Raw genomic sequence first — 15232 nt, forward strand, 5'->3', positions numbered from 1 at the left:
TGTTTGCCTGACGAAGACCCTTGGGTCGAAACGCTGCACATTTGAATAAATTAATTATTTTGACTCCCATGTGGCCCCAGTGAGTCCCCGGACCCCAGTCTGAAACCCCTGAGTGGTGCAGGGATGATGACGTATTTGTTTTGCATTAAAAATATTGTGCGCGGCTTGGTTTCGGATTGATTGGCTGGATGGTGAGAGGACTGTTCTGTCCACGTTTAACTCTCTACACAAGTCCATGTAAATGTCAACCTTAACAGTCATATATGCCATGCGCGCCAGGATGCCGTGGCCCACCTGCTGACAAAAAGAATCACTGAATCGAAACGAACTGCTCAAACGAACCGACTCGCGGAATCGAGTACTACGGCGACGTCACTGGGCGGGGTTTCGCGGGCCGTACTAAAAGCGAACCCGCTCGCGCTCCTCTGTCCTGTAGCGAGAAGAACCACGTGTGACTGAACTCTTCCAGCCTGCGCCACTCTCACAGCTAAACCAGCTTCACAGCACAAACAGCTTCAGTCATGGTCAAGCTCGCTAAGGTAAGATCGCCTTTCTGGAACTATGCGATACATCACGCTTAAAATGCAAATTTTTTTTTTAAATATTTTTTTTATTGTATTGCTTGTAACGGGAAGGCCCACATGTGCGACACACGTATTTCCATTGTATGTATTTATAGCGTTGCTATGTAAACTCAAAAGTGCAAATTGTGTTTTAATGATAACTCGTGCCGTCTAACACGAGGTAATTTATATGTAATCTGTCTTTGTTTGTTTCCCCCGTTGTCCCGGGCTGACCACGCTCCTCCGTTTGGTAGGCCTCAGCTGAGACTCATTAACAATACGCGTTAGGTTTTAATTTTACACGTTTTTTTTAGTGTTGAGCGAGTAAATAAACCACTCTGCGCCGGTCAGCGAGGTTTGTAGCGCTGTTACCGTGTCGTGGTTTTGCGCGACTCGTGTGCTAGCCATGTGCAGCGATGCAGCTTGATGCTAACGCCTCCATTTTGGCTCTTTGAAGTGATCGAGCAGACATTTAACACGCTGCGTTAAACCGCGTCGCGTTGGTAATGCACATTTACGCGACTCACACGTGTATAATATCCCGAGCACGACGCGAGTATTGCTTAAGGTGAAGCCTAAGCATGTTATACGGAAAAAAAAATTATATTTACACTTATGGTAGCGCGCATGTGGGTTTTCCACGTGTAACGCGAACCCACGTGGGTTTGTTCACGCGCAGGTCTTTGCTTGTTGAATAGTCCTTTCAAACCCAAACTTTAACTTTTTAAACCTTTTTTTTTTTTTTTAACATTACTTTTCAGTTTTGGCATTTTAAGTGTATTTAAGTTTAGTTTAATTACGCACACAAACGTTTGAAATACAAAAATCAGCTTCGCGAGAGAAACACGTGGTATTTAAATGATCCACAGAATATGCAAATGTGTTTTGGCAATTTTGTTCGCATTACATACAAAATTTATTGTTTTTGATTAGGCTGCACCTCCAAACATTTGGTTTGCCAAATACATGCCATAAATGTGCATTCATGCAAGCACACACAACATAAAAGAGCTTTTGACTTGTTTAACTCTGTTTGGTGCATAAATATTACAATTTTAAATCTTATTTTCGTCAGTAATCTAAAAACAAACAATGGTTTCACCTCCAAATATTCGGTATTTCAAACGCCATTAATTGACATATTTTAAAGATTTATGTTTGTATGATATAGTAGTATTTGGCTTTTTAGGATTAGGAATGAGAATGATGTATAAAGTGTATGAAATATATGGCTTTTATTTTTTTTGATTTTTTTTTTGAAAGTTGTTCCTAAATTAAAGTGAAACTGAAACTACCAGCATGTGAGATGCGCTTCACTAATAAACACTCATACTCTTGCACAAACCTCATTCAGCAGGAAACACAATGTGTGCGGTTCACATGTTTTGTGTGCGTGACTTTAATCGCATTTTGGGCCCTTCGAAATCCTTTTTGCCCAGCTTTAACTTATGTACTTTGATTTAATGATTCAGTTAAATGTTAGTAATCAAAAAGCATCTCTAATTATTTGAAGCAATGAAACTTGTCCCAATTTATTAATCCATTAAATTTAATGAAAGCGGTCCTATGGCGTGCTTTTTACACAGTATCCGTGGGTTTTTGGTTTAATTTGTTCCATTTTCAATGATTTAATAATGTTATAGTCAAAAAGCATGTTTAATTAGTTGGATTCATAATGTAACCACTTGAGCAATAATAAAAAAATTGGCAATTTTCAAAAAATAATTTACATTTATGATTTAAAACATACATCTACACTAGGATTAAATGTCATAATTGTCTTTAAAGTTATGCGTAACTCTTATTTTGTCGGGTTTTTGTCAATACTTTTTGCGCCCTTTCATCCCAAACTTGCCGAATGGTTCCTGTAAATCCTATGATTTGTCCATGTTTGCAGGCAGCGAAGAAAGAAGCGCCGCTGAAGAAAAAAGCACCTCCACCTCCCAAAGATGTGGAAGAGGACTCCAGCGAGGAGGACAGCGACGAGGAGGAAGAGGTGAGGACTCGACTGACTCTGCAACAACTGCTTTATTTGCAGCATGATTCATAACCAAGTTTAATTCCAACAGGCTCCACCAGTCAAAGCTGCAGCGAAGAAGAGCGCCGCGCCGGTGAAGGCAGTGAAGAACGGGAAAGCCGTTGCCAAACAGGAGAGCGAGGAGGATGATGATGACGAAGACGACGATGAATCTGGTACGCACATTTTCCCATGATGCTTTTCTCAGCGCAGTGCTCTTTAATCCGAAGTCTAATTGGTATTTGTCTGCTCTTCCCGTTAGAAGAGGAAGCTCCTCCCCCCCCGAAGAAGGCCACGCCTGCTAAAGCGACCCCGGCTAAGAAAGCGGCGCCTGCTGAGGAGTCCAGTGACGAGGACGAGGATGATGATGGTATGAAAACACTGGCGAAGAACAGTATGTTTAATCTATTCTCATTTTGGAGAGCAGATATCGATTCTTAAATCCCAAGAATCGTTATTTGTTCAGTGTTTGGTGTGTGTGAGTTCACTAGCCGTCATTTGTGGCGCACCTTCCATCCAATAGATCGCAGTAAGATTATGTATGATTATGATTATGTACTTCATCTTGTTATGAAAGGCTCTTTACTGCTAGTTATAGCACCAAATGAACATGAATGGACATCTGAGGGAATGTTCAAATATATAGACGTCAATAAAACAGCTTGTAAACTTTACGTCACGTAATGTTATATTCGCCTCAGAGCTGTTCAGTGAACACATTTGTTGGTTAAAAATAAAAACTATTGCACAATCATTCTATTTTTACTAAAACACTTACTTATTGATTTATTTAAACTTTTATGACAGCCACTGTTTAAATGTGTATTGAGAAAGCAAATTGGGAGTGAAAGCCAATTATATCATTACTGTTTGTATACTAAAACATTGGTTTTAAAAATTGACTTGTACATCTTCAACTTTTTTATATATATATATATACACGTATAGCACATGTGAAAGTGACTTTGTTGGCCATGGTGCTTGACAATCTAATGTAAAAAGTGTATAAGTAGTTTAGAGCATTAGTAAGGGCTTCCCCCCTCTTAAATTTTACATTCTGCATCTGAATATCAAACGTATTGTAAAATGTGCCGATTCACAACCTTGGTGTTGTGCAATTTCAAGACGATGACATTCTAACAACTCTATTCGCACCATTTCCTGTCTTGTGTAGAAGAGTCAGAAGAAGAGGCCCCCCCACCCCCCAAGAAAGCTGCACCTGCCAAAGCCACGCCGGCCAAGAAAGCGGCTCCTGCGGCCAAAGCCGCTCCTGCTGAGGAGTCTGACGAAGACGACGATGGTGCGAACCGCTCTAATTATACATTTAAATATGATGGCAGGCAGTGTGAAGTCATTTTCACTCTGAACACGGCTTTGTTGTAAATCCCTGTCTAAACTTGTGTTCCTGATTAGATGAATCTGAAGAGGAAGAAACCCCGCCTCCTAAAAAGGCCGCTAAACCTGCAGCTAAAGCTAAAGCTCCCGCAGCCAAGGAGGAATCTGATGATGATGATGATGACGAAGATGATGGTGTGTGAACGGCTTTTTTTATTTTAATTAAGTTGCACATATTATGAACCACAAGTGACTTAATACTGAATGATTTGGATGATACTGTGGAGCGGATGTTTTTTGGTTTTAGTTTTTTACGTGAACTTTCTTACACTTTTCTCCATGATTTTGATTTTTTTTTTTAGATTCAGAAGAAGAGGAAATGGACACGACTCCTGCGCCCAAAGCCAAAAAGGCAGGAATGGTGAAAGCAAAGGAGGAATCTGAAGATGACGACGAAGATGATGATGATGAAGACGACGATGATGACGAGGAGGAAGAAGGTATGGTCGTGAAGTTTTTGTAACATTTTATTGTACTTCATACTACAGGGCCGTTGAATGCTTGAATCTGATTGGTTGACGAACGTTCTAAGGTGTGCATTATTTTCAGGGAAACGCACGGCTAAAGTAGTTCCAGGCAGGTCTTGACCGCATTACAGTTCCATATCACTTCGCGTAGTTAACGGCAATAACGGAAAATAGGATACAATTCAGATTACAATTCAGGATACAAGAAAAAAACATATAGCCCCATGCGCTTGATCTGGAATTTTCAATGTCTAGCTTCATAATCAATAGAAAAATGCAGTTTAATTTTAATAAAGTATATTCCTATCTATAATCAATAGAAAATTAAACTGAATATAGGCTAAATAAATGGATAGTCCTGCAGCACGGATTTTTATTGCAGATAATATAACAAAAAAATAATTATTGATGGGCCTTACTTGTTAAAAGGCTTTTTTTTTTCCATTTATTTGGCTAGTCTGTCATCTGTCAATAATAGAAAAAAAAAGAATGAAAGAATTAATTAAAACGATTTGAATTAATAAATAATAATACTGACATGCTTTTCTGTCTCATTATTGCAACATCTCTCTCTAATAACTGCATAAAGCCGAGCCGAGGACACACTTTAAGGCCGGTTATGAATGTAATTTGATGACTGATCATGTCCAAACTCGTGTTCAAAGTCGGTGTTTAAAATCTGTTGCAGTCGATGAACAGTCAGAATGTGTCAGCTAGTCGTGTGTCCTAGCATTAGTCTGCTATCAGTGGCTCAAACCTCCGTTACTAACTCTAAAATGACGTTTTGGAATTAGCAACGGAGGCATTGGATTAGATGCGTAAAAAATTAGTCCTACATACAAGAGCGTATTAATGACAAACTTTACAAACGTCTTGAAATACATAATCTGAACAATGTTTCGAGGTGTGGTAACTGTAGTATAAGCGGAATAATTGATATAAGCTCCGCTTCGCGTCGTGACCGCATTACCACCTCGGGTGTACATTATTTTTCTAATTCAACGGCCTGAAGTATTCCTTACTTAATGGTGCTTTGGAGTTTGGCAGTCTTTAATTTCTAAACCTCCCATGTTTTGTTCTCCAGAAACCCCGGTCACTCCAGGGAAGAGGAAAGCTGAGGCTAAAAAAGAGAAGGGAACACCGCCTGCTAAGAAAGTGAAAACTGATGGCGAGGGTGAGACTTGCGCACTATTCTTTAGTTCTTGCACATTTAACTTCATATGATGATCACAAGGGACTTAATACTGATGTATGTGATGTCACCTTTTATCAATTCTGATGCTGGTTTAAGGAGAAAGAGGTGTTTCCTTGTCGTGGTCTGGTGAACTAACTTTGGTGTATACTTTCAGGTTTCAGTCTCTATTTGGGCAACTTGAACTGCAATAAGGACTTTGATGAAATTAAATCTGCAATCTCCAAGTTCTTCTCAAAGGAAGGCCTAGAAATTCAGGATGTGCGACTTGGTGGGACCAAGTAAGGAGAATTTTAATCCTCTTTCAGTCAAATTCATGCAAAGGCATTGCAAGTGTTGATTTGACTCTTGAATTAACTTTTGCAGGAAATTTGGCTACGTTGACTTTTCGTCTGAAGAGGATTTGCAGAAGGCTTTGGCCCTCAATGGCAAGAAGCTGATGGGCCAGCCGCTGAAACTCGACAGGGCCAGAAGCAAGGAGGACTCCCAGGAAAGCAAAAAAGGTAATGTCCTACAGCTGACGCTTTGAACGTCAATCCAACCGAGTCTAGAAATGATGTTAGCTTATCAAACACCTGAACTCTCATGTGGATTCCTTGATGGTCAAGTACTGATCTGGATCCGTCGCCGCGCTATACGACAACTTTGAGTCTCCAGAATCCAACGTTTTATCGTTTTTCTTCCCTCAGAGAGAGATGCACGCACTTTGTTCGTGAAGAACCTCCCGTACTCAGTAACGCAAGATGATCTGAAGGAACTCTTTGACCAGGCTGTTGATATTAGAGTACCGATGGGCAGCAACGGTTCAAGCAGAGGGTAAGATTAAGCTGTGACTGTTTTAACAAATAAAACTTGTTTTGAGTAAATGGTTGACTGACCTCCTCAACTTTGGTGACAGAATCGCCTACGTTGAGTTCAAGACCGAGGAGATCGCCGAGAAGATGCTGGAAGAGGCACAAGGTGCCGATGTTCAGGGCCGCTCGATCACGGTAGACTTCACTGGAGAAAAGAGCCGGCAGGGCGGGAGATGTGAGTAACAATGCCATCTAGGTATCCTTGTTCCTGTTTTGTTTTTATCAATGCTAATGTGTCTCTTGTTTTCTAGCTCAATCAACCGGTGGTGCTTCAAACAAAGTCCTTGTCGTAAACAATCTGGCGTTCAGCGCAACTGAAGATTCCCTCCAGAGTGTGTTTGAGAAGGCCGTGTCCATCAGAATACCTCAGAACAACGGCAGGCCGAAGGGGTACGTCAGCGCTCAGTGTCTTTAAGGATGTGTAGGAGTATATTGATGCAGTATCAAGAGGAATAGATGTTATTAGGTCTCATGCACGTTCACACCAAACGCTAATGTTCGGCAAGAAAATTCAGTCTGGTTTTCGCATGATTTGTCTCGAGTAATGCGTGATAAAACGTCAGACTGGCTGAATAATGCAGTATCACACTGACAATGTTACTCTGGTACAAAAAGCATTTCGCAATATTTATTTTATTTTTCATTTGAGACCTGGATTCTTCCTCTATTTCCTGATATTATTTGGTAAATTAGTTACTTTGAGCGCCACCAATTTGCAGTTTTATTTTAACAGCAGCAGCTCTGGACATGTGACCTAAAGGCCAAAGTGTACTTTGAGTTTTATGCATACAAAAGGAGTCTGTGTACAGTGAGCGTGATGCTAATTTCATTGCAAGAATAGTATACGTATGTAATGTAATGGTACACTGGCCCGAAACCAAAGGGACTACAAACAACAAAATACTGGAGACTGCAGCAACAGCTCACATTGACAAGGTTGAGATGCAGGCAACATGAGTTAAAAAAATACAAAGACATTATCGCTCATAACTTCAGGAGAAAAATAGCGCAGACACTGAACAAAGGTGAAACTATCTAGTTCGTGCACGCTATCAAATGGAGTATGCTTTTGAAGGCAACACCTTTAACATCTATTTCCTGTGCGTGCGACTTCATTTCATTATCAGAATGGCTGTGCATTCAATTCTAAAGCTATTTGCGCTACAAAAAGTTAATATTGTAACAAAAAAAAGTTTGCAAATCAAGCCGCATAATTGTGCAGGTAAAATAACACTAACACCCAAAGACAGACACATTCAATTTACAAATGGCCGCTCCTGCTCTTACACTGAAGAAAACTGGCCAATCAGTCCACCATATTTAGTGGTAAATGTCTGTCCGTAAAGGTGTGGTGATGGCATACAAGTTTTCACGTCACTAATGATTGGCTGCTAATGTCTATTGAGAAAGTGAAATGTTTGAATTTTGGCTCTGAACATTTGTTTTGGTGTGATTAGTAGCCTCTTGTCGTTTTGTTTTTTCTCCAGCTTATTGGACTGGTTTTAATGTCTTGTTTTTGTTTTTCTAGATATGCATTTTTGGAGTTTGAAAATGTGGAGGATGCCAAGGATGCGCTGGAGAATTGCAACAACACAGATATTGAGGGCAGAAGCATCAGATTAGAGTACAGTCAGAGCGAGAGAGAGCGAGGCGGCGGAGGAAGAGGAAACTCTGGTTTGTAGATTTGCAGCTTAAAGTTTTATCCGTTTAATATTGTTTGCAAATGCTTAAGGATCAAAGTGCTAACTGCTTTTTCCACACTTTGTAGGACCTACAAAAACCCTGTTTGTCAAAGGTTTGTCAGAAGACACCACAGATCAGTCTCTGAGAGACTCTTTTGAAGGAGCCGTTGGCGCCAGAGTGGCCATGGACAGAGAAACCGGATCATCAAAAGGGTACGGATGTGTTTGATTCTCTCTCAAACCGTGGTTTTTGCTTCTCATGAGCTCCTCTCTGTCAGTTCAGTGGCGTTGTATGGATTCGCACGAGAAGTAGATTCAAAGTCACACTCAAACAGGTGTTTCCAGGTGTTTCATTGGAAAGTACCCATGTCTGATGTGAGACATCTTTAGCCGTTTCGATCCAGAAACCGCTGCTGGTTTCCCCCGTGAATGTTTACTGAATACGGTTTCCTCCCCCAGATTCGGTTTCGTAGACTTCGACAGTGAAGAAGACTGCAAGTCGGCCAAAGAAGCCATGGATGACGGAGAGATCGACGGCAACAGAGTGACCCTGGACTACGCCAGGCCCAAGGGCGAGGGTGGCCGAGGCGGGGGCTTCGGAGGCAGAGGAGGGTTTGGAGGACGAGGAGGTGGACGGGGGGGTTTCGGAGGCCGAGGGGGTGGCGGTAGAGGAGGCGGATTCAGGGGAGGACGAGGAGGACGGGGCGGCGGTGGAGGCTTCAGAGGAGGGAGAGGAGGTAGGTGTCAACTATGCAGAACACTTGATTGTGCCACATCTACAAAAGTCTGTAACCATTTCCAGGTGTCATACTTAAATTGTCCTAGAGTTTTAGTCCGATCAACATCATATTTGGTGCGTCTCATCTAAAGACATTTGCAGAGATCTTGAGGTTTCATGGCAGCCTGACAAAGTTTGTTTCGCCGTGAAACTGGAAGCTGTAGTAACTCAAGCATACCAGTCCTTGCCTAGAGACATCTGGGCCCTGTTTACAGCTGGTATTAAAGCTACACTGTGTAATTTAAGTTGATTCTTAGCAAAAAACACTTCTTTCTAAATGGTATGTGCTCATTAATGTGTTCTACCAACTAATCAAGTATTCTCATAAGCGTAGAATCTGCCATTTATAATACATACGAGCGACTCGCTCGAATGGCAGAAGCGCCTCCATTTTGAAAATACATTAGCTAAAGAGGGACATACCTGGAAATTCAAGCTTCGCCTTTCGCGTTTTTACACTCAGTGGCACCGTGACGAATGCGAGGGGGAGATTACTCGCGACTGCCGGCAGATTTGAAATAATGCGACCACCGTAGGAGTTAAAACGCCCTCGGAATGGGAGGGGCTAGAAAGTAATATTCAGTTGGTAGTCATAAACAATTTCCCAGCTAGATGGGAGAAAATCCTACACAGTGTAGCTTTAAAGATGTGTTTTGGTTGATCAGATCACAAGTAGACGAGGGAGACGCATTCCCGTTTACACCTGGTGTTTAATAGCCTAGAAATCTAGACGCACCCTAGCAGCAGCAAAATGTATTTTGCAGCCAGTGTAGTCTAGCAACTCTCTGTTGACATTCAAGCTGGAAAAACCAAACTCTAGTCAGGCCGATCACATCGTGTATAGAGTGGGTGGGCTTAACATAATGACTGCAGAGTTGCGACGGTTCCCTACTACTTGAAAACAAAGATGGCGGCTGCTGGCGAACAACGGTCTTTCGAATAGGCTTTGGCCGCGACTCTGGAGGACTTGGAGTTAAGCTGTTCTTTGAGAAGAGAACAAAGAACGGCACTTAAGTCATTCAAGGAAGATGTGTTCGTAGATTTGCCGACCGCATACGGCAAAAGTTTAACCTATCAACTAGCTCCGCTGTTGGGAAAACGCTCTGGTTGGTTGTAGCGCTATCCTATTGCGTTCAGAGGGAATTTGAAAGACAACCGTTTATCCCGCCCCTCGGATTGAGCCTTGCCAATGGTGAGTTGCCAGACCTAACATCTTGATGTAGGTCTGGCTTGCCAGGCTAGGTTTTTAAATCTCTTTAGTCCACTTTCAACCACTTCTGTCCTGATTTCTTCGAGGGGAGGGTCTATGGGTGGGTACATGTATGGGATTTTTCAGATCTTTTTATCTAATGGATAAAATAAGCTCACGCAATTTACTTATGAACAGCCGCAAGACCAGCCGAACGCTGTGAGTGCGTTAGAAATCAGGAATGGAGAGTATTGTATTTGTACCACATTGTTTTTGGTATGCTTTTCATCTTCAAACCAAACTTGGGTCTCCAGCCAAAGTTTAAATCCCGTCTGGCTAGCCGCTTCCCATAATGTCTACTCATTAGGTCAGTAGATGGTCTTTTGTGGCTGTTGAAACGCGTTCGAACACATGAGCGTTTGCACTACAAAAGCAACCTGGTTGACTGTTCGGCTACCTCTGGAAGTGGTTGAAAGTGGACGAGCTCAATGTTTTAGACCCCGTTTACACCTGTATTTAGCATCCACTTGTGATCCGATCGCGCATCTAACTACCAGCTGTAAACAGGGCCATGCATGTCAACATTCAGATAGTCATGACGCCACCTACTGGTTGCAGAAACTGGCGCACTCTCATAATCCTCCTATATTTACCCGTTTAAAAGCATATTGGGGCTTTCTTCACGGTTTTCCCGAGGCCACAGAGTGGCACTGACCTTGTATGCATGAGTTAATACAAAGTTTGTTTTGCCATGAAACGGGAAGCCGCAATAAACTCAAGATCTCTGCAAAGGCCTTTAGACGAGATGCACCATGTGATGTTAATCGGATTAAAACTCTAGGATAGTTTAAGTACGACACTTGGAAATGGCAAAATGCACAGAAAAAAAAGAACATGAACTGATTTTTTTCTGTCAGTTTGTATTAATGTTAATCACTACACATTTGGCAGTGTGCTGTTCTGAACATTTAGCCTTGGTTTAGCAACAAAACTACTAAATTATAAATTTAAGATGAAAATTAACTTTATTTTTTGTTTTCTTCTCCCCCTCAGGTGGACGAGGTGGATTTGGGGACAGGCCACAAGGAAAGAAGATTAAGTTTGATGATTAAATCTGTAATTGAATGAACTGTTTTCATTGCTTAAATCCACTTTTGTCAGAGCATTTCTAGGACATTCCAGAAAGCGTCAGTAACTGTACAGTGACCCCTGACCCCCGACCCCTCGCTCCCCATGAACTGAGAGTTCTGAGACGTCTCAACCATCCGCGTAAAAATGAAATGTGAATGTTGTAATTATGCTCTGCTGGTTTAGGTACATGTTGTACATGCTACGGTTTGTTTTCGTTTCTTTTGTTAGTGTGTTTTTTCCACTCTTCCCCCCCCCCCCCCCTCAATTTTTATTTAATTTCATCTTTTTTTTAGTTGCATTTTTAGGTGCAAGTTTAATGTGCAGTACCTTTTTAATGTGCAAAGCATATTGTAACGTATACATGGAGTTGACACCTATTTAGTAGTATTTAGAGATATAAATCTATATGAAAGTTTTGAATGTTGAAGCCGGACAACAGCTCTGTGAGGATGTCAAATTTATATATCCATTAAATTTGGCTTTTGTGACTAATGGTTTTTTTTTTCTTTTTCCAGTTCAGATTTTTCATAATGTAAAGAACCATTTTGATTAAACATGGTTTTTAAACTGTTTGGTTGTGATTTTTGAAAGTTGTGTATGTGTTGCAAATAAGATCTGCAACTCTATTCAGACTGATCTTAGACATTTTTAAAACTTTGATAATTCAATTAAGGACCCAACCGGTGACTTTCCTAGTCTGTCACAATGCAGGTTTGTGCTAATCACTCATTCAGTAAAGCCAACTAACGTCGATAAAACGTCGTTTTAATGCTACTGGAAGAACGTTTCTTCTCAACTATGAGAGAACTGCCACAATATTAGAGAAATACTGAAGAAAAAAAACCCTGTATGAAATATTGAGTCCTTTATAAGAAGACTACACTAGAAACACTTGCCAGAAAGCATGTTTTCCATCGATAAAGCATATTTAAATGAAATTGTTTGCTAGTTGGACAATAAGGGTTTTCAATGGGTGCTAGATAAGCTAATTTAACATATCCGTATGTTACAAATTAATGTCGGTTGTGTGAATGACAAACGCGAACTAATATGTGTGTCCTTTGACGGAGCTGATGTAGTCAGTAGAGCGACACAAGATGGCGCCGCTGCTTCTGTTGATCGAAGAGCGAAAGTATTTAATCGCTCGGGCGCTCCTTCACTACATCGCTAGTTATTTTTTTTGCTTTTAGTTACAAGACGATTACGAACTAAATTACACACAAAGTCTTCTACTGCCAAATTAAGTTATGAAGTCATAAAGTGTTTTAAGAGCATTGTCTTGCCCATAATCTCCTGCTGTAATGCTAGATGTCCAGATGAGGGCAGACTCCTCAAGACAGCTTTCCACAGCAGGAATAGATCATGTTAAAAACCAGTCATTGAACGTGTAGAGAAAAGAGGGCTTGTTACTGTCCCTGTAGCTTGTCTGAAGGGCAAATGAAGCTTATTTCTCCACAAGTTCTCTGTTTGTTATCCGATACAAGCTGTTTTGAGGTTGGTATCAAGCCAGTGATGGTCTGGGTTTCAAGCACTAAACTTTTTTTTTGTGTGTGAAATGTTTGCTTGAAAAGTGCTTTCTTTAAAATTGTCTTTTGAATATAATACAATAACGTTCACACCAAATGTAATTGTGTCAGCTGTCTGAATAAGTTTCGTGATGAATGAGATGTATTGTGTGGGAAACTACAACCACTAACACAATCAGCTATAATCATGACGTGTAAGCTCAAAATTGTGACATACATATGTGACATGCCAAGACAAGAAGTCATGACTTTCTGTGTTCATGCTATGACATCATGGAAAGTCATTATGATTTAGTGACATGAAATACATACTTCATCTATGACATTCACTTTTTGTATGTTATAATTTCGACTTTTTAATGTCATAATTTTGGACTTGGTATGTCATATTTTTGTCATACTTTTGACGACTTTTTAATCCCATAATTATGATTTAGTATGACATAATCAATATTTTTGTGTAATCATTTCTACATTTTTATGTCATAATTAAAAAATATTTTGTCCATTTTGACCATGTCATAAGTATTACTTTTTAGAATGTCATAATTTTAACTTTTTAATCTCTTAATTTGATTTATAATTTTGACTTTTTGTCATAATTTTGACTTTTTGTCGATTTCAACTTTTTAATCCCATAATTACCATATGGTATGACATAACTATGACTTTTTATGTCATAAGATTTACCTAAGTTTGTTGTCTCATGTGGCAGAAATGGCCTTCCATGGGGATTATTAATGAAGTTTTATATCTCTTCATTTTATTAAGGTGAACTTTGAAGTCTTTTTTTATAGATAACGGCACACGCAGACTTCTCAGAATGTTTCGAAATGCTGAATTATGCTGAACTGTGATGCTGACTTGCTGCTTTACACATATAGCGTTTGACGTTTAAAGAGTGTTTTTTCAGCATGTCAGATCTGCACTTTTAGATCAGGCCTTCACTGAAGAGTTCACAGCATTTCTTCATTTACTCTCAGAAAACAGATCACAGCTGCGTGTACCAACAATGTCTATTTCAAATAAATTTCATACTCCTCAAAAAACAATTGACACAATTGACTGAATTTTATTTTCTCAATGAATAATGAATGAATAATTTGGTCCTTGCCAAACCCCATTCATTCCTAACTTTAACGATTAGATCTAAGTAACTATGAAACTGCATTGCTTCCTGATTTCTCATTCGTGTGACATGGCTTTATGATTTCAGGCATAACTTGATCTCAGTCACCATTCATAGATACTACAGTATGTGCAAGTCAAACACTCTGGTGTGTCAAGATGTCTATCTAGCAGTTTATAGACCAACAGTATATACGTTTTATTTATTTTTTTTCGTTTGTTTGCTTTGCTGTGTTCCAGATGTTTGAAGTTCTCTCTTCTGTGTTGACTTTAAATAAGAACAAGAAATCTTACAGCATTTTTACTGTGTGTACCATCATCCTAAAAACATATACAGTGAACTTGAATTTTTTCTAGTATTTTAGACCATCTGGTTTTTGACCTGTATCTACTTTAACACTGTTTAGTTGCTGTAAAGTACATCTTCATTCTAGGAAAATATGCAAAATAATATCCTCATAGGCTAATGTGGGATTTATTTCAAAGGGTCAGAAGGGGGAAATGTGTTTACACATTAAGTAAATTTTATATATGCAATACTATATAAACCTATATTGTTTATATTTGACAATTTTCAAATATGTATGTTGAAATTTGAAGTGAATTTGGAAATTTGGAAATCAAACCTTTGACAAAATATTGTGTATTTATATGAAATATGTTATATATTATTATAATTTAAATATTTGAATTTTGTTGAAATGTGTACATTATGAAAAACTTTCACAAAATCACAAGCGGAGACAACGTTTTATATATACATTTATGTACACTTCTATGTTATACATTACTATGTGTGCATGTATATATGTGTGTGGGGGGGTGTATGTATGTATATATATATATATATATATATATATATATATATATATATATATATATATATATATATATATATGTATATATAAATATGCGTGTGTGTGTGTATATGCGTCCATGTATGTGTGTATTTGTGCGTGCATATATATATATATATATATATATATATATATATTAGTTAGATTAACCAATTTGACAGCACTAAATATTATATAAATTTGTTATATATTATTATATTTTAAATATATATTGATATATATATATATGAATTATGTTGAAATATACACATTATGAGAAGCTTTGAAAACCACTTTGAAAATCAAACCAAACTTGTTGAAATGCAATAAAATACACTTACACATACAATTTTCTAACTAATGCTAATTTTTTAACTTGAAGTCTTGAAAAAGACTAAAAATGCGAACTTTTCCCCCCTTCAAGGTCACTTACTTCAAAGGATATACAATCAAACACTTTGTTTTTCTTTATTT

General features: G+C 39.1%; 1 protein-coding gene across 4 annotated transcripts; it reads left to right on the forward strand.

The window, feature by feature from the left end:
• Window positions 1-426: 426 nt before the first annotated feature.
• Window positions 427-11838, forward strand: ncl (nucleolin). 4 transcript variants are annotated; one of them, XM_079889883.1, is made up of 17 exons: window positions 427-539; window positions 2461-2559; window positions 2633-2756; window positions 2843-2974; window positions 3755-3880; window positions 3994-4110; window positions 4278-4415; window positions 5527-5616; window positions 5792-5915; window positions 6001-6137; window positions 6324-6450; window positions 6533-6663; window positions 6740-6878; window positions 8017-8162; window positions 8257-8383; window positions 8630-8907; window positions 11191-11838. In XM_079889883.1, the coding sequence occupies exons 1-17, from the start codon at window positions 522-524 to the stop codon at window positions 11247-11249; spliced, it is 2112 nt and encodes a 703-aa protein (XP_079746009.1). In that variant the 5' UTR covers window positions 427-521; the 3' UTR covers window positions 11250-11838. The 4 variants fall into 4 exon arrangements, with proteins under 4 accessions (XP_079746009.1, XP_079746010.1, XP_079746011.1 ...); XM_079889884.1 differs by having other exon boundaries at window positions 428-539; window positions 4287-4415; XM_079889885.1 differs by having other exon boundaries at window positions 428-539; window positions 2843-2950.
• The last annotated feature ends 3394 nt before the right edge of the window (window positions 11839-15232 follow it).

Source organism: Squalius cephalus, assembly GCF_949319135.1.
Source record: "Squalius cephalus genome assembly, chromosome: 13".
Taxonomy (NCBI): Eukaryota; Metazoa; Chordata; class Actinopteri; order Cypriniformes; family Leuciscidae; genus Squalius; species Squalius cephalus.